The sequence below is a fragment of the Symphalangus syndactylus genome, chromosome 6 (genome assembly GCF_028878055.3).
Source record: "Symphalangus syndactylus isolate Jambi chromosome 6, NHGRI_mSymSyn1-v2.1_pri, whole genome shotgun sequence".
NCBI lineage: Eukaryota > Metazoa > Chordata > Mammalia > Primates > Hylobatidae > Symphalangus > Symphalangus syndactylus.
The window spans coordinates 28,733,958-28,756,304 of NC_072428.2; the positions used below are offsets into that span (position 1 = coordinate 28,733,958).

Genomic DNA, 22,347 nt, shown 5'->3' on the forward strand with positions numbered 1-22,347 from the left:
ACAAAGAAAGTCAAAAAGCAACTGACAAAACGGAGAGAAAAGATTTACAACATGTACGACAGACAAAGGGCTAATAGTTTTAACATATGAAGAACTCCTAATAACTGAGATACAAAAGACTGAAAACTCAATTTAAAAAATAGGAGGACAGGCATGGTGTGTCATACCTGTAATCCCAGCACTTTGGGAGGCCAAGGAAGGAGGATCACTTGAGCCCAGGAATTCAAGACCAGCCTGAGCAAAATAGTGAGACCCCCATCACTACCAAAAAAATAATAACAATAACAGAGCACGGTGGTATGTCCCTATAGTTCCAGCTACTGGGGAAGCCAAGGCAAAAGGATCACTTGAGCCCAGGAGTTGGAGGCTGCCACGAGCCATGATCACACCAGTGCATTCCAGCATAGGCAGTAGAGAAATTCTGTCTCAAAAAAAAAAATTAAAATTAAATAAATAAAAAATGGGGAAAGATATGAATGGGCAATTCGCAAAAACTGGACATTAAAAATGGCCTTCAGATATATGGGAAAATGCTGAAATTCATTCATAATTAGAGAAATACAAATTAAAACACACTGAGTATCATTTCTCACCAGACTGGTTAAAGTTTAAAAACTTGACAACACATTCTGTTGGTGAGGCTGTGAAGAAAAAGTCATTTTTATGGGTTTTATGTACCAATTATGTAAAGGGTACAACCCTTCTGGAAATAAATCTGGCAATACCTAACAAAACTACATACATTTTTACCTTTCAACCCAGCAATCCCACTTCTAGGAATCTACCCCAAAGATATACTTTCAACAATACATAATACATATATACAAGGTTATTCATTGCAGCTTTGTTTGTAGCTGTACAATACTGGAAGCAACCCAAATGCCCATACATAGTAAAGTAGTTGAATAAACTATGATACATCCGCGCCATGAAATACTATGCAGTGGTAAAAAAAGAATGAAGAAGGTCTCTGAACAGGCATGGCATGATTTCCAGGACATACTCTTAAGTGAAAAAAGCAAGGCCCGAAAGAGTATCTCTAGGACATAAGAAGAAGATAGAAAATACAAAGGTGTCTGCTCTTTTGTGCAAAAGATCTGAAAGAAGGATAAATAGAAGCTTAGTAGTGTGGTTACCTAAGGAAGCAAGTGGAAAAAGAGGAGAAAAGAGGTGAATGGAAACAGAGTTTTAGGGATGAGGAGGGAGTCACACTTCTCTAAGTACTATTTTTGTATAGCTCTGACTCTTAGAACCACAGTTTCACAAACCCTTCACATATCCTCAAAATAAACAAAAACTTAAAATCAACCAGGATGCAAGGAAAGGAGAACCCAGAACCGAGTAGAAACACTAACAAATGAACCTAATCATACACAAATGAATAACATAACCACACTGAAATCGATGGGTAACTATCCTAAGTAAATATGGGAGATAGTGTCTTGATAGGCCACTGTGTGGCTAAAAAACATTAATTTTGCCTAACTGATCAGACACCGACTTAAACAACTGATCAAGATAAACATCACCAGCAATAAGACATATCAACATCATTACTCCTGGATAATGATACCTTGAGAAAGATACAGGTATATTTTTGTAGTGCTCTTGCCTCAAACACACAGCCTCAATCCAATCATGAGAAAACATTCCAAATTGAATGACATTCTACAAATTAACTGACTGGTACTTATTAAAAGTGTGAATGTCACAAAAAAAAAAAAAAAACAGGAAAGACTGAGGAACTGTTATAGACTGAAAGAAACTAAGGAGAAATAACAAATAAATGCAATCTGGGATCATTGTTAGCATCCTAGTACAGAAAACAGGCATTAATGAAAACATTGATGAAATTCAAATAGGGTCTGCTGTTTAGTTGCCAGTATTGTACCAAGGTTAATATCCTGTTCCTGATCATTTTATTATGCTTATGTAAGATGTTAACTTTAAGGAACATGGGGTAAGGAATATAAGGAATTCTGTACTACTTTTACTATTTCATAAGTCTAAAATTGGTTTAAAATTTTAAAAGTATTTTTTAAAAGACTTCAATGGGAAATAGAGAGGGCCATTGGGTCTTACGATGTTGGCAACCCCCAGCAGAGCAGGTATCCCAGTCCTTGAAAGTCTGTGGCCTTTTGTGCCTATGTTCATATGAGAGCCTAGAGCTCAGTAATTATTTCAACCTCACCACTAGAGTTGAGGTAATGCTCTTCAACCCTGTGGCCCAAACTAGGGGACTGATTAATAATTCATGGTATATTCATACACTGAGATGCCAAAGGCCAATTAAAAATAAAGTTGTAGACTATTTAATAATTCCATATCATGTTTTCCAGAAATTAAATAGGTTAATATAGATAGAGAGAGAGAGAGAGAGAGATTGAGGGAGAGAAAATTTGGAAAAATATTCTTCAAAATGTTAATAGTAGTTACCACTGATCGGTGACCATATATCCTTTGCTAAATAAATAAAAAGGAGTTATTTTAAAATTAAGCAAGGAGACTTCTGGTTTTAAAATGGTGGAGTAGAAACATCTGTCTCCTTTCTCTTCTCCAAAGTCACACTGCAACACGCAGAAGAAGGAAAACAGAATGCAAGTTCCATCCTTGAGAAAACTAGGAAATGACTGTAAATCTGAACCATGCTCTGTGAGGAAGGGGCTGCCTAATGCAGAGTCTACTGGGAAGACCACAGTGGGAAGAGCCCATTAAATTGGCCCATGGGGAAGACAAAGCCAGGACCCACCAGAAAAGGTAGAGCCCAGACAACCCTGCAGAGCATGTGCTCTCCTAAGAAGTGGGACAGCAACCACCAATTCCTTGTCTAAACAATGGTGTTGGAACATGCAGGCTTAGAGGGGAAACTTCTTTGGTGCTTGTTTGGCACCTTAGAGAAGTAGGAAAGCTGGGACTGAAAGTAGAACCGCACAGACATGACATTTCAGCAGGAAGCAAGTTATTGGTGAGATGAGGCAGGATAGAGGAAGATCCTGAACTCCAAGCTGGCACTTTTGGTAAGCAGTGAAAAAATAAAGGCAAAGCGATTCTCTTGCATACCCACATACTCACAGTCACACAACTCTGTGTTATAAAAAGCTTTATTACCATATCAGTTAAGATGAAGTTCAACTACGTAACAAAAAAAATCCAAGAAACTTTAACATGATTATTTTTCTCTCATTTGAAAGAATTTCAAATGTTCTAAAATTTATTGTGGTGATGGTTGCACAACTCTGTGAACAAACTAAAAACCACTGGATTGTACACTTTCAACGGGTGAACTGTATATATAAGTTATATCTCAAAAAAACTAGTTTTTGTTTAAAAATTTCCAGGAATAAGATTTGTATAGTGGCTTCATGGTGTCATCAGGAAGCCAGTGTACATGGCTTCCATCTTCAAGCACACCTCATGGTTTTAGATGGCTTCTGGAGCTCTGGTCATTAAATCCATATTCTAGGCTGCAGAGATGAGGAAGAAGCCTCCATTCTCCTCCTACATTTAAGGTACTTACCCAAAAGCCAACTCAACACTTTTGCTTTATATATTCTTGGACAAACATTAGTCACATGGCTATAACCCCCTGCAAGGAAAGTTGAGAATTTTAGGGCTATAGCTGAGCACAGGGACAATGAATAGAACCTGGTTTCTATTGTTTTAGAAGAAAGGAGAAACGAGCATTGAAGGATGCAATTAGTAGTTTATGCCACAACCATGAACCACAGAAAATTCTTTATAGCTCAGAACATAACCCTGTCCTATCTCCTGCAAATAGTCAGAAAGAACTTATCTCACTGAAAGATAAGCAGTGATTAAAAAGAAACCAGTATACAAACTATGTAAAGATATAGCAAGAAAAAAAGGAGGAAGGAAACAGAAAAAACAAATGGCAGATGAAGAAGGAACATTTGTTTTTTAAAAAAAAAAATGTTGTCACCAGGCAGACAAAATTATGATCAAGCATATTGTCATATATTTTAAGAATTTTTAACAATCTTAAAGCAGAGATACAAGAGCCAGGGAAAAGATGAATAGGCATTACTGAAAATACTATAAGATATACAGAATACGGGGCTAAAAAGGAAGCAATAGGAATATACATGAAAAAAGATAGAACTATACAAGCCTATCAAAGTTAAATGACAATGTAGATAACTGGCATCCTTGGATTATAGGTGTTCAAAACAACATTCAAAAATAACAAAAAAGAATCAAATGTACAGTGTGATAAGAAAAACTGATGAAGAATAAGTGACACTAAGATTAGCCTAAAAGTTATGAGATTTCAGAGATAAAGGAAAAAACCCTTTAATCATGCAAAAATATCAAGTCATTAATGTAGGTAATGGAAATGTAGGTGGGAATCAAGTTGACCTCTGATATCTCTACAGCTTTATTTACCTTTAGAAGATAGAGGCGCAATGCCTACAAATTTCTTGCAGTCCAGAGAATTTAATTAGCTAACCAGTCAGAAAACTTTTAAAGGACCGGATGGTAAATATTTTCAGCTTTGTGGCTCGTACAGTTTCTGTCACAACTACTCAATTCTGCTGTTGTGCCAGAAAGCAGCTGTGGACAACACATAAATCAATGGGCATGGTTGTGTTCTAATAAAACTTTATAAAAACAGGCAGCTTATTGGATTTGGCCCTTGGGCCATAATTTGCTGACCCCTGAGCTAAACTATCATTCAATTATAAAGGCAAAAGAGAAGTATTTTTGAAGTTTGACATCTTCAGGCATGTAATCCACATAATCCAAAGTATTAGAAGACAAACTTTAGTGGACAACAGATAAATGAAGAAACTGAAGCAAGAATACTGGCAAGAAATAAAAAGCTAAAATATGCTCTACTACCTGGAGAACAGAAAAAGAGGCATACCTTCCGGCTCCTTTGGCAGCAAGTGCCTTAGAAGCCCCATGACGTGAAAGGATAATTCAAGAAACCAAGACATCTGTTGGAAGCCATAAAAATTACGATCAGTTCTAAATAAAGAAGGTGATGTCACATTTGCAGAGCCCTTTTAAAAACATCTAGAGATTCACAGGGATATTTAGATTGTTAACCCACAGTGACAGCTAAGTAAAAGGGGCCTCAATTTTCTCAGATGTGAAACACCAGGGTTGAATTAAATCAGAGACGCCTCAGCCCTGACTGCTCATGAGAATCACCTGAGGCATTTTTTTTTAATGTCTATGCCTGGGTTCCATCCCAGACCACTTAAATTAGAATTTCTGGAGATAGGAAAGACAGTATTTTTTTAAAGCTCTCCAAATATTCAGATATGCAGCCAAGGGGGGAAACCACCGAATTAGATGGTTTGTGAGGTAATTATCAATTCAGATATTCTATAAATATATATGTATATAATGCATATATAAAGAATTATCCAAAACTTAAAAATTTAGAAATTGCTACATAAACGAGACAAAACTACTTAGTCAATTTTGGATGCATGTTTCTATTACAGAACTTTATATTATGGTCCATACTGGTCTACGTCACAGGGGCTTCTAATAAAAAAAAACCTAAAGACTTAATGCCATCCTAATGTACATAAACTAGTAATTATTTGTGAATAAAGAAAAAAGTAGGTAACTCCTTCTGACAAGGTAATCAATTCCTTACTTTTAAAAGAAAAGTGTCCATGTCAAGTATTTGTAAAATGTCAAATGTTCCTTAGTTTTGAAAGTCTAAGGTTTTGGCATAGCATCTGTTCGCTTTTAAAGAGCATTTCTTCTTTTTTTTTTTATTTAATAAAGTTTTATTTTTCCAAATGTACAGTTGGTTGGACCTATTCATGCATCTTCACCAGCAGCTGGACCATCTCTGCCCTTGGTATTTCTGGTGTAAATTATTTGAGCTCTGTGCTTTGAAACCAGTTTGATAAGTCCTTTACTAAGGAGCTCCTGAAGGGCTGCTCTGGCCAGGGAGCCTAGAATCTTCAGTCTCTCAGAGACCACAGCAGGGATTATAAGTTTATAACTGGGAACTTCCTTACAGAGTTTGTCATAGGTAGCTTTGTCAAACAAGACTAAGTTATTGAGCTTGTCCCGAACTTTGCCTTTGGACCACTTCTTTTTGTCCTTGCCCCCGGATTTGTTAACTGGGTCTTTGTCTTTCTTGGCCGACTTTCCAGCGTCCTTCTTCTTGCCATCCTTGGGCGGCATTGCGAAGCTCGGAGAGCAGCAGCAGACACTGCAGCCTTGCTAAGATGTCAGACAAAAAGGACTAAAGAGCATTTCAATAAGACTGATCTCTAATCTACTTACTGAATTGCTTATTTCCAGGAATTAGCAAACTCAAAAAGAGATTTAAACACATGAAGAAAAATAAATGAATCTCAATACAGAAACAAAATATTTTCCTAGAGAAGCCAGATAATCAGTAATGATTAGGGTGACAATAGTCCTAGTTTGCCCAGGGCAATCCTGATGTGCATCTGTTATTCCAGTGTAATTATTAATAGTGTTCCCTTTCACTCTTACATATTTTCTGATGTAGGTAAGAAATTATATGGTAACTCTACTTTTGATGCTAACAATAATAAACGAGTTGTATCTCTTCATTAGAGCAGATACAAAGATCCATGCTTGGAAATATATTAACGATGAACAATGAGGCTGGGTGCGGTGGCTCACGCCTGTCATCTCAGCACTTTGGGAGGCAGAGGCGAGCAGATAACCTGAGATCGGGAGTTCAAGACCAGCCTGGCCAACATGGCAAAAATCTCATCTCTACTAAAAATATAAAAATTAGCCAGGTGTTGTGGCATGCGCCTGTAGTCCCAGCTACTTGGGAGGCTGAGGCAGGAGAATTGCTTGAACCTGGGAGGCAGAGGTGGCAGTGAGCCGAGATTGTGCTGCTGCACTCCAGCCTGGGCAATAGAGTGAGACTCCATCTCAACAACATCAACAACAACAAAAAACAAACAAACGAACAAAAACAAAAACAATGTATCCTCACAATTAGGAACCAAATCTTTACCAGCAGTGCATAATTGGTAATTAGTCTTAGTCTGTAGTGTGGGAGGCGGAGCTAAATCATGTAGTAGAGGCAACAGTTAATGTTTTCACAAAGGGATGTCAAGAGATATTTAAAGATAGATGCTAGAAAGCCAGTTGGAATTGTTGGTAATGGGAGTAGAAGAGTTTGGGTGGGAATCAGAAAGGACTTGCTAAGATGCTGGGAGGAAAGCAGATCCAAAGACCAGGGTCCCAGGACCAATTCTGATCAGGAACAATAAGGGGAGGGAAAAACCCCAGACAGGAGCCAGGGAGGGTCTGGTATAGAACAATTGTGCTAAGAAACTTCTGGCTGTTTTCTCCAGCTTTTTATTGACCTAATCTCACCACAAGGATATCACTCAAAGCATTATCCTGGCACTTTTGTAATTTCTACAAAAAAAATTTAAATGAAGTCTATTGTGGCAGATTATGTTAATTCAGACTTTTAATTAATTCAAACTGCTCAATTACTTAAAAGAAATTGTTTTTTCAAGTCAGTAAGCCTGACTTTCAAAGAAAACTAATCAAATGGTTTTTGAAGATAATTATCCTAGACTAGTGTTATTTGATCTTCTAAGATTTTCATGTGTTCGGTGGAAAATTAAAGTCTGCAGAGAACACAAAGATAAAGTGTCAGATCAGTCACATCAATCCTGCCCAGGGCAATATTGATGTGCATAATCAGTCAATGGAGGGACAGATGTCACTGTCACATCTTCATATAAAAGAAGGAATGTGACAGCATTCTAAAAGTGAGTTATAATACTCATTCAACAAATGTTTACTCATCATCTACTATGTACATTGCAGCATGCTTATCTGGCAAATTACGGGCATTTGTGAAAACGTGAAAAATGAACTGCGACAGCAATAAATATTTATATAATGGTAATTGAAAGGCACCTCATGGCGTCCTTGATCTCTTCATTCTGAGAATGGTTCATTACTTATGGCTCCTAAAAAAGGCATGGACTTAATCACTAAGTTAGTAATCTATGACCCCTCAAAAGCAGAGAGCAACATGTCAAGCTCTTGGCTTTCCATGTGCTGGGTTCAGATCCTCAAAAGTCTCAGCTTCATTTCTTATTCTAGGGTTTAATAAGCCATCCCCATCCCTTCCAATAAATTCTTCATTTACTTAAGTTAATTTCAGTGGATTTATGTTTGTTGCAAATAAAGACCCTAATTAAGACAGATAACAACGGTGAATTTGATATTTTAATATAAGAAAGTAACAATTAATAGTGTTCCCTTACACTCTCACACATTTTCTGATGTAGGTAAGAAATTATATGGTAACTCTACCATTGAGGCTAACAATAATAAATGAGTTATTATTAATATTTGGTATAATTCCTGTGAAGAATATGACAACAAAAGAGAATGTCTTCTGGAAATGAATGGATTAAATATAAAAGGAAGGGGGAAAGCCCAGTGATATATAAGATATAATCTTAATGGGAATTCTTAAACTTGTCACCAGGAGCACAGTGAAGACCATTTGGGTTAAGACAAAGTGAGAGAGAAACAGAGTTAATCGTTATAGAAGAATGCTACAGCCTGGGGAAAGGATTCCCTATTTAATAAATGGTGCTGGGAAAACTGGCTAGCCATATGTAGAAAGCTGAAACTGGATCCCTTCCTTACACCTTATACAAAAATTAATTCAAGATGGATTAAAGACTTAAATGTTAGACCTAAAACCATTAAAATCCTACAAGAAAACCTAGGCAATACCATTCAGGACATAGGCGTGGGCAAGGACTTCATGTCTAAAACACCAAAAGCAATGGCAACAAAAGTCAAAATTGACAAATGGGATCTTATTAAACTAAAGAGCTTCTGCACAGCAAAATAAACTACCACCAGAGTGAACAGGCAACCTACAGAATGGGAGAAAATTTTTGCAACCTACTCATCTGACAAAGGGCTAATATCCAGAATCTACAATGAACTCAAACAAATTTACAAGAAAAAAACAAACAACCCCATCAAAAAGTGGGCAAAGGACATGAACAGACACTTCTCAAAAGAAGACATTTATGCAGCCAAAAAACACATGAAGAAATGCTCATCATCACTGGCCATCAGAGAAATGCAAATCAAAACCACAGTGAGATACCATCTCACACCAGTTAGAATGGCCATCATTAAAAAATCAGGAAACAACAGGTGCTGGAGAGGATGTGGAGAAATAGGAACACTTTTACACTGTTGGTGGGACTGTAAACTAGTTCAACCATTGTGGAAGTCAGTGTGGCGATTCCTCAGGGATCTAGAACTAGAAATACCATTTGACCCAGCCATCCCATTACTGGGTATATACCCAAAGGACTATAAATCATGCTGCTATAAAGACACATGCACACGTATGTTTATTGCAGCACTATTCACAATAGCAAAGACTTGGAACCAACCCAAATATCCAACAACGATAGACTGGATTAAGAAAATGTGGCACATATACACCATGGAATACTATGCAGCCATAAAAAATGACGAGTTCATGTCCTTTGTAGGGACATGGATGAAACTGGAAAACATCATTCTCAGTAAACTATCACAAGGACAAAAAACCAAACACTGCATGTTCTCACTCATAGGTGGGAATTGAACAATGAGAACTCATGGACACAGGAAGGGGAACATCACACTCCGGGGACTGTTGTGGGGTTGGGGGAGCGGGGAGGGACAGCATTAGGAGATATACCTAATGCTAAATGACGAGTTAATGGGTGCAGGAAATCAACATGGCACATGGATACATATGTAACAAACCTGCACATTGTGCACATGTACCCTAAAACCTAAAGTATAATAAAAAATTAAAAAAAAAGAAAAAAAAATGCTACAGCCTATTCAATCAAATAAAAATTACAGATAATCAATGCCTTTTTAAAATATACTGGCAGCCCTGAGTTTTGATAATGACATATTTATACTCCAAAATTTACTTTAATACTTGAATTTGGACATTAATCTATGAACTTTTTAAAATTTTTAATTTAATTTTAAGTTCCAGGATACATGCGCAAGACGTGTGGGTTTGTTACATAGGTAAATTTGTGCCATGGTGGTTTACTGCACCTGTGAACCCACCACCTAAGTATTAAGCCATCCATGAACTTTTGAAAAATGTTTCAAGCTATCATTGGGTGAAATTGGCCATTCGTTGGCCAAAACAGCTTAGTTTTAACAATGTAGCCACCTTTGACCTTAATACAGTGTTTATGCAATTATGAGTATCTATTATATCTCTGTAGTTATTTTCTAAAATATGAGTGTGGAATAAAAGGGTGAACATATTAATGCTACTAATAAAGAATATATTTTCCTAAACTTATTACAATTAAAACCAAGATTGAGGTCATTAGGTATGTCAAAAGTAGCCCATCCCAGCCTGGGCAACATAGTGAGACCCTGTTTCTACAAAAAAATAAAAAATTAGCCTGGGGTGGTGGTACATGCCTGTAGTCCCAGTTACTCCAGAAGGTGAGGTAGGAGATCACTTGAACCTAGGAGGTCAAGGCTGCAGTGAGCTGTGATCATACCACTGCACTCCAGCATAAGTGACAGAGTAAAATCCTGTCTGAAAACAAAAATAGCAGAGCCTTTGCCATCGATTGAGGTCATTGGGGTCAAGGTGCCAAATTGATGCTTGGTTATAAAGGAACAAACTAACATTAAAGAAATTGAATTAAAAAGTAGAACATCATCAACTTTTATTTTATCTTTTCTTTCACTCTGTCATCCAGGCTGGAGTGCAGTGGTGCAATCATAGCTCACTACAGCTTCAACCTCTCAGGCTCAAGCAATCCTCCCACCTCAGCCTCCCAAGTAGCTGAGACTACAGGAATGCACCTCCATGCCCATTTGCTTTTTTTTTTTTTTTTTTTTGTAGAGATAGGGTCTTACTGTTGATCAGGCTGGTCTCAAAATCCTGGGCTTAACCAATCCTCTCATCTCAGTCTCCCAAAGTGCTTGGATTACAGATGTCAACCACTATGTCCTGTCAACTTTTGTCTTTTCTAGAAGTTGCGGTATAATTAAGGATTCTTTATTCTTCTGGAAACAGAGTCCTACATTATAATGCCTAAGTCTACTATTCAATATATGTGGATCTGATTTCCTGCACAGTCTTGGGGACATTCATGTACTAAATATAGTGGACTGCTTCTATGACAAAACTGACACAGAGGTAAGCTATATGTTCATGGGAAACTCTCACAACATTTACTAGAAGCCTTTGCAGCTCAAAGTAAAGTAGTTAAAAACTGTTTTACTTACCTTACTGACAATATCCTCTCTGAAATGATAGCAGATACAGCAAAGAAACTGCTATTTTTGGACCAATTTCTGTCTTACAAGGAAGAACTGAATGGTTACCATGTCATCTTGGAATTTGTAATAAGAAAGAAAATATAGGGCAGAGGCTGGCATGCGCTGAAGATGTTAAGAAAGCAGATGTCAAGAACTTCAAAGGAAAGGAAGGAGCTATAGCACAGAGGGTAAAAGCTCAGACTACAGACTCAAGAAACATATAGGTTTGAATCCTAGGTGCGAGACTTACCAGTTGTGTGACATTGAGCAAGATACTTAACCTCTTTAAATCTCAGAGTTTTCCTTTGTAAAGCAAGAACAGCAAAAAGAGCACAAACTGCCTAGGAAAATCACTTAACCTAAGCTTGTTGCTTTCACTTGGAAAAATGAAGGAAGTAATAGTATATACCACGTAGGTTTGTTGGGAATATTAACTAAGAAAATGCACATAAAATACCTAGCACTGAGTTTAACAAAAAGTGAGCATTTTTAAAGACACACACACACACATACACACACACACACACATTATTTACAGTATTTCATGGACTCTAAAATTCTAAGAAAGAAGAAATTCATGAAAGAATCTAGTCTGCCTAGCTCTGATTTAAAATAAATAGAAGGTGAAATAAAGGAGGATACAACTAATAACACAAAAGGCTATCATTGCTATTATTATCTTCTAAGAATAGAGTTTTAAAAAGCTAATGCTCAGAAAGAAACGAAGCTGGCCGGGCACAGTGGCTCACACCTGTAATCCCGTACAGTGAGCCGGGCACAGTGGCTCACACCTGTACTTTGGGAGGCTGAGGCAGGTGTATTGCTGGAGTCCAGGAGTTCAAGACCAGCCTGGGTAACATGGCAAAACTCTGTCTCTATAAATAACATAAAAATTAGCTGGGCTTGGTGGTGTGTGCCTGTAGTTGCAGCTACTACGGAGGATGAGGTGGAAGGATCGCTTTGAGCCCAAGAGGCCAAGGCTGCAGTAAGCTGAGATCGCACCACTGCACTCCAGCTTGCGTGACAGAGTGAGACCCTGCCTCAAAAGGAAAGAGAGAAAGGAGGGGGACAGGGAGGGAGGGAGGGAGGAAGACGGGGAGAGAAAAAGAAAGTAAAAGAAGATTATATTTCTCAAGACAAAATGCTTTCCTCAGCATTCAAATACTTCTTGGGAACATCTATGCAAAATTACCAGATGAAAGGAAGGCAAGGCTGCATAATTTCTATTTGAGGTCTACATTTTCCAGCAAGAATGGTCCTCAACTGGCTATGGAAGAAGAAGCCAGGCAGAGTGTATGTATCAACAGGAGTATGTTAACAGAGAGAAAGGGAAGACACAGTTCCTACTTTACATGGATTCAAGTCTCCAGATCTCAAGACTTTTTGCAGGATAATAAATGCAATTGTTTGGAATAAAAAGATTTGTTGGAACAATGAAGATCTGAAATTATTCCATCAAAGAAGCATATATAAAGATAGAGATATGTTTATTTAAATAAATTGGCCATCTAGATTCTTCATGGATTTTATTGTGCTTTATAAAGCACACATAGTTTACTTTGATGCATTCTTATGTAGAATATAAGATGTTTCTAAAGCCAATCAACCATTAGTAGTTATTATCCATTAAAAAAATTTGCTCCATCATTCTTAGGACTGACAAGGAGGTCAGTGAAACTAATTCTTAATCATCCAACAAGGTTTTGAGTACTTATTATGTGCCAAGTGAACTGGGAATATAAAAAATGATCCCTTTTTTATATGGGGAGGTACCCAGCTATGTGAGCAGGCTGGAGTTCAAAACATAGTTTGACATACTAAGCATAGGGGCAAGAAAACTACTGCAGGAACACAAAGATAAATTCTGAGTCAAAAGATAAAAGAAAAGGAAGGTTGTAGGTAGGGTTGATAGAAAAACCAACAAGTTATATGGCACCGCAAATCAGAATTGGCCTCCAACAAAGCAGAACAGACTTGGGCTGTAAGTACTCAGTAAAGGAATATTTATAGGTGGCTAGCTGAAAGCTAGTCCTAGTTAGAGGGGAGGCCTGAAAAGAGTAACAAAATTTTGATAAGTGTAGAGTGGAGGGTTGGGAGGGACTCTAATTTGAGGGAAGAAAATAGACCAAAAAAAAGTATTGCATAATATGCAACCAAGGACTTCAAGTTTTTTAATAGGCTGTCATGGCTGATCCATAAGATTTGCATAAAGATGTAGGAGATGTGGCTGAAAAAGCTATTGAGGATCATTAGTAACTTTGAGTACCAGAATAAGAGTTTGAATTTAATTATATAATAACCACAATAATAGCTATGATTTATTGAGCACATACTATGTGACGTAATCTTTACATGCATTATCTCATTTAATTCTCACAATAACCCTATAAGGAAGGGAAAATTATAATCTCTACTTTACAAACTGAGGCTTAAAGATGTTTATTCACTGCCCATGTTCCTAAAGTTAGTTAAGTGTTGGAATTTAAATTCAAATCCATAGCTCTCTAAATCAAAAACTCGTAGCCCAAATGACAAAGCTATACTCCCTTGACAGTGGAGAAAATTGGGAGCAATGAGAATTTTTAAAGGGGGATATATAATCAAAACTACATTTCTATAAGACAGAATACAGTGGATATAGGGGCAGTGGATTCCCTGAAGAAGTGAAAAATTGAAAATGACAAGACTAGTTAGAAAGTTATTAGTTCAGGTGAGAGACATGAAGACATAAATGAGGGCCATAGTAATAGAGAAAAAGGGATAGATAAAGACACCAGAAGGGGAGAATGAAGAGAACTTAATGTGTTAGTTTTCTATGCTGCATAGCAAGCTAATGCAACTGTAGTAACTTAAAGCAACATACATTTGCTATCTCACAGTTTGTGGGTTGAGTCCAGGTGTGGCTTAGCTAGGTCTCTGCTCAGGTCTCACAAGGCTGCAGTAAAGGTGTCAGTTGGGTTACATTCCTATCTGAAGGTTTGACTAGGGAAGAATCTGCTTCCAAGCTTAATTGAGTTGTTGGCAGAATTCATTTTTTTTGTAGTTATATTACTGACCTCCCCATTTTTCTTGGTACTTACTGGCTGGAAACACCTTTTAGCTCCTAGAGGTCACTCTCATATTCTTACCACATGCTCTTTCTTCTGACAACATTACAGTTTATTTCTTCAGAACCAGCAAGAGAACATCTGCTACTCCAAATGTCTGGGCTCAGGAAGGCTAAATCCCTGTTTTAAAGGGCTCATCTGATTAGGTCAGGCCCACCTAGGATAATCCACTTTGATTAAGTCAAAATCAAGTGACTATGGACCTTAATTACATCTGTGAAATCCCTTTGCCTTTGCCATATAATGTAACCTAATCGCTAGAGTGACATCATCATATTCATAGGTCCCACCTATGCCTAAAGGGAAGAAATTATATAGAAAGTGTTACACCAGGTTGCAGGAATCTTGGGGACCATCTTAGAATTCTGCCTACCACATTTAACAGCTGGTTTGATACAAAGAGAAGACAAAAATAAGTCAAAGTTTTTAGCCTGAGTAATTTAGAGGATGGTGATAATATTAACTGAGATATGACACATAAGAGGAAAAGAGATTTAATGAGAAAGATTATGAATCTTGCTTACAAGTATTCATCTTGCAGTAATAGTGGTACAACCATTTATCCTAAACCAATTCCATCCATTTGTTTCAACAGTACCTAATGTTTAATTAAATGGTGTGGAGAAGAGGGTTTCTTACATCTGAAAGTAATTCTATCATAATGTACATAATTATTTTTAAATGTTACAAATGGCCATTAACTTGAGAAACAATTAGTAATTTATTATGTTTTAGATTCATGTCTTCTTCCTTTAATCCAGCAACCAGTCACAGAGATTTTTTTTTAGTTGTTTTGATAAATGCTCTTTTCAAGCTCTGTTATTTCTGAGAAATAGCCAAACATCTTTTTCCTCCAGGAATGTTTATTCTAAAATATACCCAGTAATAGTTGAATGAGTTGTTAGGCAAGTAGATAAGTGAAATATCCAAAATAACCAAGACAATATTAGGGTTAGTACAAATTTAAATTAGAATAAATAATCTAAACTCTCCTTTTAAACCATCTGAATTATGCCATGGCTTTTGGGTTAAGGCAGATCACACATTCCATGGTACGCATGGTAAAATGCAGAACGCTATTATTGCTTGGAAAAGTGTAGAAAATAAACATTTACTGGGTGTCTTCCTAATGCCAAGCCTTATGCTAAAACTTTCACATACGCTATGCTATCTCATTTCATTCTAACAACTCTGAAATAGGGATATTAGCCTCATTTTTTTTTAATAGATAAGGCAGTTGAGGCTGAGAAGTTAAACATTTTACCCAAGCTAAGAAGTAGGAATGGCCAGGTTTCCAACCTAAATATAGCTTATTCTTCATACCTTATTCTTTTCACTATTATTCTCTCTTCAATCCTCTGATTAGTTATAACTTCCTCTAAGAAGCCTTCCGTAACCACCCTCTGGGACTTCCAAGACTATGCTAGATGTACATTCCCACCACCATGTTTTCCCATAGCAACCAATTAGTGTCAAAGTTAAGTGCTTGAGTTCTAGGACTGCACAAACAGGATTCAAATTCCACAGGCCAGGATTCAAATTCCAGCTTTACACTTGCTAAGCTTATGAACTTGCAAAATTGACCAAGCCTCAAGCTTTTTCAGTAAAACAGGAATAAAATTACTACCTAGCTCAAGGGATAGTTGAGAGAATGACCTAAGAAATATACCCCTATTATTGTTATAATTATCATCAGAAGATATATTCTACTTATTACACTGAGTTGCAATTGCCTGTTTACTTTTCTGTATTCCATACTGGAATGTAAAATCATCCCTGAAACACAGGCTACATGTTGTTAGTTGTGATTTCCCCAGAGCCTAGCACAGTGCCTATCTGGCACATGGCAAGCACTTGAAAACCTCTGCTGAGGGAAGGAATGAAGAAAGGAAGGGAGGGTGGGTCGGAGGAAGATATGACACTTCCCATTAAATGGATGTTCTTGCTTTTCCCTGTCATAGTCTCAACAAAGGCATGAGAATGCATGCAGATGAAAATAAACCATTACTTCCCTTGATTATATTTAAGGATCAGAAACCTTAGAAAGTGGAGTTTGTTATGACATCCTTAATGCCAAGTATGATCTAGAACTCCTAATAGTTAAATGGTGCCTGGAAAAGGACAAAGTCCAGACAGGCTTTCAGTAAGTGAACATTCTCTCTCTACGAGATATGAGCATCACCCTTACCCCCATAGCCTGAGATTAATATGCTAAATGTGAATGACTTCCACATAACTTCAAAGCCACACACAGGACAGTCCCTCCTCCCAGCCAACCACTAACTCCAGGGCTGTTATGAAAAATGCCCAAGGCTCCCATTTTTTTAAAGTTATCTCAGCTATGCCTATTTCCACTTTCTCATCTTCAGCTGGTAGCAGACTAGTGCCTGTTTTTATTCTTCTGGTGGAAAGAGCACATTTAGATTTAACTGTATATTATTTGCACCCATTTGAAACCCTACATACAAGGAGAACAAAATATCCAAAAAAGTGTATTTAATTCACATAGGGTCAAACAGTTTGGGCACTCATAGGCCGTGATAATAAAAGAGGATTCTTCATATTTTTCACATTTCTTATAGGCAAAGTGACAGGTAAAAACGCAAATTAGGCAGAAGTAATCACAGAGAAGAGAGATGAATATAAAGACGAAGAGCCCTATTCATTTGTGATGCAAAAATCCATTATTAGGAACAAATCTTCTCTGACAGTCTGTGGATGCTGCATAATTCAGAGAGCCCCACTGTACTTAGGAAGTGATGGTTAAATATTGAAAATCTGATTGGAAGACGGACGTGGCTTCCTGCTCTTTCCTGTAATTGCCTTGTCTGATTTGTCTCATGAACAATGTATCACTGGAATTTTTGACTGTGATAGAGTGCACCTCCTGAGAGTTCTGCCCTGAAGGCTAGGACTCCAACTCTGCAGGAGCTATCTGATGGAGAACTTCATATATCTCCTCTGCACCTGTCATTCCTCTTCCCTTGTGAAGCCCCAGGGTGTTGTGTGGAACTTATGATCCTCTCCCTAGCCCATCTCCCTTCACCCTACCACCTCATGCACATTACGGCAGCCTAATGAGTTGGAGAGACACAGCCAATCCAGGCTTCTTATTACAATCACATTCCATTTTCTTCAAATAAACCCTGTTCAGAACAAAGGCTTCTGGGCACAGACTTTGTTGTGGATGTTTAAATCATAACATTTTGGTGGGATCCAGAATATCATGATGATTGCTTTCAAGTAATTTATGATATACATGCTCAGCAGATGATGTAACCGCATATTGCTGCTGTGCTTTTTGCTCCATTGCTTCATGCGGCATAGTTTTCTATGACAGTATACTCCACAAATGCAAACAGATGTATTTCCCATGACCTTAACCCCAACAAACAGAGTTGTTTTATGTATTTCCCGGTTCACATTTTTGAGGGCTTCAAAATGCAGTCTCCTAAGGTCTTTCAATACTTGTGCTTTTCATGCTTTTAACCATTTTAGGTATTTCAGGAATGTGATAACACTAATGAGATATCAGAGCAAGAAAAATAACAAAAAGCATGTAGTCTCCAACCCTAAAAAGTTTATTTTAAACATGTTGCTTTCCTTTAAGCTTTGCTTTCAATTAACTGACTAAAATGATAGAAAAGAGCTTTGTGAAGTTAAAAATATTAACAAAAAGAACACCCAAGAGAAAAACATCTAGAGTAAGTTGATTTGAAATATTGATGTGAAAATCTACCAAAGAGAATTCATAACACATTTTGAGATCACTGAACAACAAAGTGGGAGTTAACCTAAAAGAGTTAAAATGGTATATAAGGTCTATTAAAACCATCCCACCTCAAATGTTATAGTTATCTCAGTTAGCCATTTCTTGTTTTGCGCTTTTTTATTTTAGGGTTTAAGGAGACAAAAATAATTTTGAATAGCTAGGAGTGTCCCTTATTTTGTGCCTGCTAACATAGGCATTTTTCTAATAGATCCTTACCATGTGGTATAGGATGTATAGTATACCATGTGGTATAATCACACTGGCTTTGAAGTCAGACAGGCTTGAGACTAGAACATTTTTAAAAATTTGTTACAACTGATTTTTTTTAATTATAACTCTTATTTTGAAATAGTTTTAGATGCAAAAGAAATTCCATATATAGTACAGAGAATTTTCATGTACCCCTCATCCAGCCCTTCCTAATGATAATATCTTGCATAACCATAGAATGTTGTCAAAAGTAAGAAACTGACATTGGTACATACAACACAATAATAATAATTTTAACACAATAGTACAATACATTATTTGGATTTCACCAGATTTTGTGTGGACTTCTTTTGGGGGTATGTGCGTGTGTATATAGTTCTATGATTGGTGTAACCATCACCAGTCAGTATACAGAACTGTTTTATCACCACAAAGAAACTCCCTTGAGTTACACCTTAGTGATCATATCCTACCCCTAATCCTAACTCCTGGCAATCATAGATCTATGCAGCATTATGATTTTGCCACATCAATAATATTATATAAATGGAATCATACAATATGTAACCTTTTGAGACTGGCTTTTTTCACTATGCATAACTCTTCTGAGATCCATCCAAATTGTTACATGAACCAGTTAATTCCATTTTATTTTTGAGCAGTATTCTATAGTGTAGATGGCCCACAGTTTGTTTTTCTATTCATCAGTTGTAGGACATTTGCGTTGTTTCCAGTTTTGACCGGTACAGTATAAAGCTGCTATAAACATTCATGTACAGGTTTTTGTGTGAACATAACTTTTCATTTCTCTAAGATAAACACTGATGAAAGAGATTGCTGGGTCCCATGGTGTGTGTATGTTTATAGGAAACTGCCAAACTATTTTCCAAATTGGATATGCCATTTAACATTCATTCCTCATCAGCACTTGGTACTATCAGTAATTTTTATTTTGGTTATTCTAATAGGTGTGGTAGCACATATAGCTTTAATTCGCATTTTCCTAGAGGCTATTTTTCGTATACTGACTTGCCACCAGTATGTCATCTTTAGAAAAGTGTCTGTTAAGATTTTGACCATATTCTAATTGGATTGTTTGTTTTCTTACTACTGAATTTAGAGAGTCCTTTATATATTCTGGATATACATACATATAGGTATGTAATTTGCAAGTATTTTCTCTCAGTCTGCAGCTTTTTTTTTTTCATCTTTGTAGCAGGTATTTTACAGAGCAAAATACTGTAATTTTGATGAAGTTTAATTTACCAGTTTTGTTTCCTTGTTAATGCAGGGCAGAGAGGGAAGTCAGGGTTTCACACACAGGCTCCACCAGAGAGGGCAGGGCATTACTGCAGGACAGGGGTTCAGGGTAGTTATGGACTGAATTATATCCCCCAAAATTCATATGTTGAAGCCCTAACCCCCAATGTGATTTTCTTGTGGCTTTTTTTTAAACTTGAATATATAGATATCCAAAATGAAGGCAAAAGAAATGAGAAACTATCTTATGAAAAGTGAAAATAACCATATTAGGAATACAGGATGAAATACTTGGAAAACATTTTTTATCTGGTCTTCCTGCCAGCCATGGGAAAAATGAAAACTCATTGGTTATCTAATTCTCGTCCTTTCTTTTTGCTTCTTTTTTTCCTCCTTTTCTACCTCCTGGGTACTGATAAAATTTTCTATACTCCTTTTTGCTCTGTGAATTCAGAAGCTATGGAGAATATTACTCTCATTTTAATGGTTATTCTTAAGTTTTAAAATGATAAAATATGTATTTAAATAAGTTTTAAAAATATATACTTTATAATTTTAAAACTATATCCTTTTTTAAGTGTTTTTTTTAGGAGAGTATAAAGTCATTCAGCATAGTATCTCTATCTTCCTCTCAAATAGGACAAAGATGTTAACACATTAAGTATCCAGTGAAGACTCACCTTATCTTCTATTATTGTGGTTTAGCAATTTGTTTCACTTTTTAATTGAAAAAAAAAACTTTATCCACCTAATTGTTTCTGAGTTTCCATTCAACTTTTTTAAAAAATTTTTTATTTCCACAGGTTATTGGGGAACAGATGGTGTTTGGTTACATAAGCAAGTTCTTTAGTGGTGATTTGTGAGATTTTGGTGCACCCATCACCAGAGTAGTATACACTGAACCCAATTTGTAGTCGTTTATCCCTCAGACCCTTCTCACCCTTTCCCCCAGGTCCCCAAATTTTATTGTGTCATTCTTATGCCTTTGCATTCTCATAGCTTAGCTGCCACTTATCAGTGAGAACATACGATGTTTGCTTCTCCATTCCTGAGTTACTCCAATAATGGTCTCCAATCCCATCCAGGTTGCTGCAGATACCGTTAATTCATTCCTTTTTATGGCTGAGTAGTATTCCATTATATATATATATAATATATATATAAAATATATAATACATATATGTTATATATAATAAATATATATTATATATAATACATATGTTATGTATATAATACATATATATTATATATAATACATATATATAACATATATGTATTATATGTTTCCACATATATATCCATGTATATATCCATATATATATCTATATCTATAGATATAGATATATCTAGATATAGATATAAATATAGATATCTCAGTTTCTTTATCCACTCGTTGATTGGTGGGCATTTGGGTTGGCTTACATTTTTGCAATTGCGAACTGTGCTGCTATGAACATGTGTGTGCAAGTATCTTTTTTCGTATAATGACTTATTTTCCTTTGGGAAGATAACCATTAGTTATCCACTTAATTTTTAAGTTTCTCTACTTGGTTTTGTTTCTTGCATCTCAGTCTTCCTCCTTGAGTTCAATTTCCTTCTTGCTAATGTACATCCTTTATAGTTCATTCCATAATAGTTTGTGAGTGGAAAAGTCTCCTAATTTTTGTATATGAAAAAATGTTTTATTTTACTAGCAGTGATCACAAGTTAAGACTGGAAATCAAATTCATATAACACAATAGGATTTAATCTATCATTAAATTATTCAGATTTATAGAAGCACAGAAGTCAAGAAAAACAGCCTTATTACTACTTGGAGGTCCTAAAAGTATATGTATGCACAACTTCTTGTATCTCCCCTTACCTACGCAGCATGTACACAGAAAGTGGGGATGACTTCAACATATATATGGTTTCACTTAGCACAGAGAAGCTACTGCCTTAGTTTCCCACCTCTGTTATATATTGTTCCTGTCATATAGGCCCAAAACTTGTATGCCCACGTAGAATAATCTCAGTCCAGATACGCTCTCTCTGATCAGGAATTTCACATAAACAAGACAGATCATTAGCTCTTAGCATGCAGTATTCCATATTTATCTTTTTGTTTTTTTTTTTCTTGAGACGTAGTTTCGCTCTTGTCACCCAGGTTGGAGTGCAATGGTGTGATCTCAGCTCACTGCAACCTCTGCCTCCCAGGTTCAAGGGATTCTCCTGTCTCAGCCTCCTGAGTAGCTGGGATTATAGGTGCCTGCCACCATGCCCAGGTAATTTTTATATTTTTAGTAGAGACAGGGTTTCACCATGTTGGCCAGGCTGGTCTCGAACTCCTGACCTCTAGTGATCCACCTGCCTCGGCCTCCCACAGTGCTGGGATTACAGGCATAAGCCACCGTGCCTGGCCTTCCATATTTATCTTAACTCAGTAAGCATCCAAGGAAATGATGTGAGAACCGATGTTTCCTTCCCAGGAAAGCCTTGTTATGTTTAGGTACCTGGCCTGATGTAACCTTTTACACATAGGTGGTTTTGCCAGGCATATAATTCTAGATTGACAGTGGCTCTCCCTCAGCAATTTGTAGATATTGCTCTATTGGATAGTTGCTGATTGGAAGTCAACTGTCTGCCTAGTGGCCTTTTTTTTTTTTTTTTTTTGAGACGGTGTTT

General features: G+C 36.8%; 1 protein-coding gene and 1 long non-coding RNA gene across 3 annotated transcripts in view; both read right to left on the minus strand.

Annotated features, from left to right (window-relative positions):
• LOC134736996 (uncharacterized) overlaps positions 1-22,347 on the minus strand; it is a 131,525-nt gene that overhangs the window by 71,916 nt on the left and 37,262 nt on the right. The window lies entirely within an intron of this gene.
• LOC129484304 (small ribosomal subunit protein eS25-like) lies at positions 5,738-6,213 on the minus strand. Its single transcript, XM_055282090.2, has one exon. The coding sequence runs from the start codon at positions 6,172-6,174 to the stop codon at positions 5,803-5,805; it is 372 nt and encodes a 123-aa protein (XP_055138065.2). The 5' UTR covers positions 6,175-6,213; the 3' UTR covers positions 5,738-5,802.

What these genes read in the sequence shown, in the direction of transcription:
- LOC129484304 (XM_055282090.2), bottom strand. Translation starts at nt 6,174, where the DNA reads ATGCCGCCCAAGGATGGCAAGAAGAAGGACGCTGGAAAGTCGGCCAAG.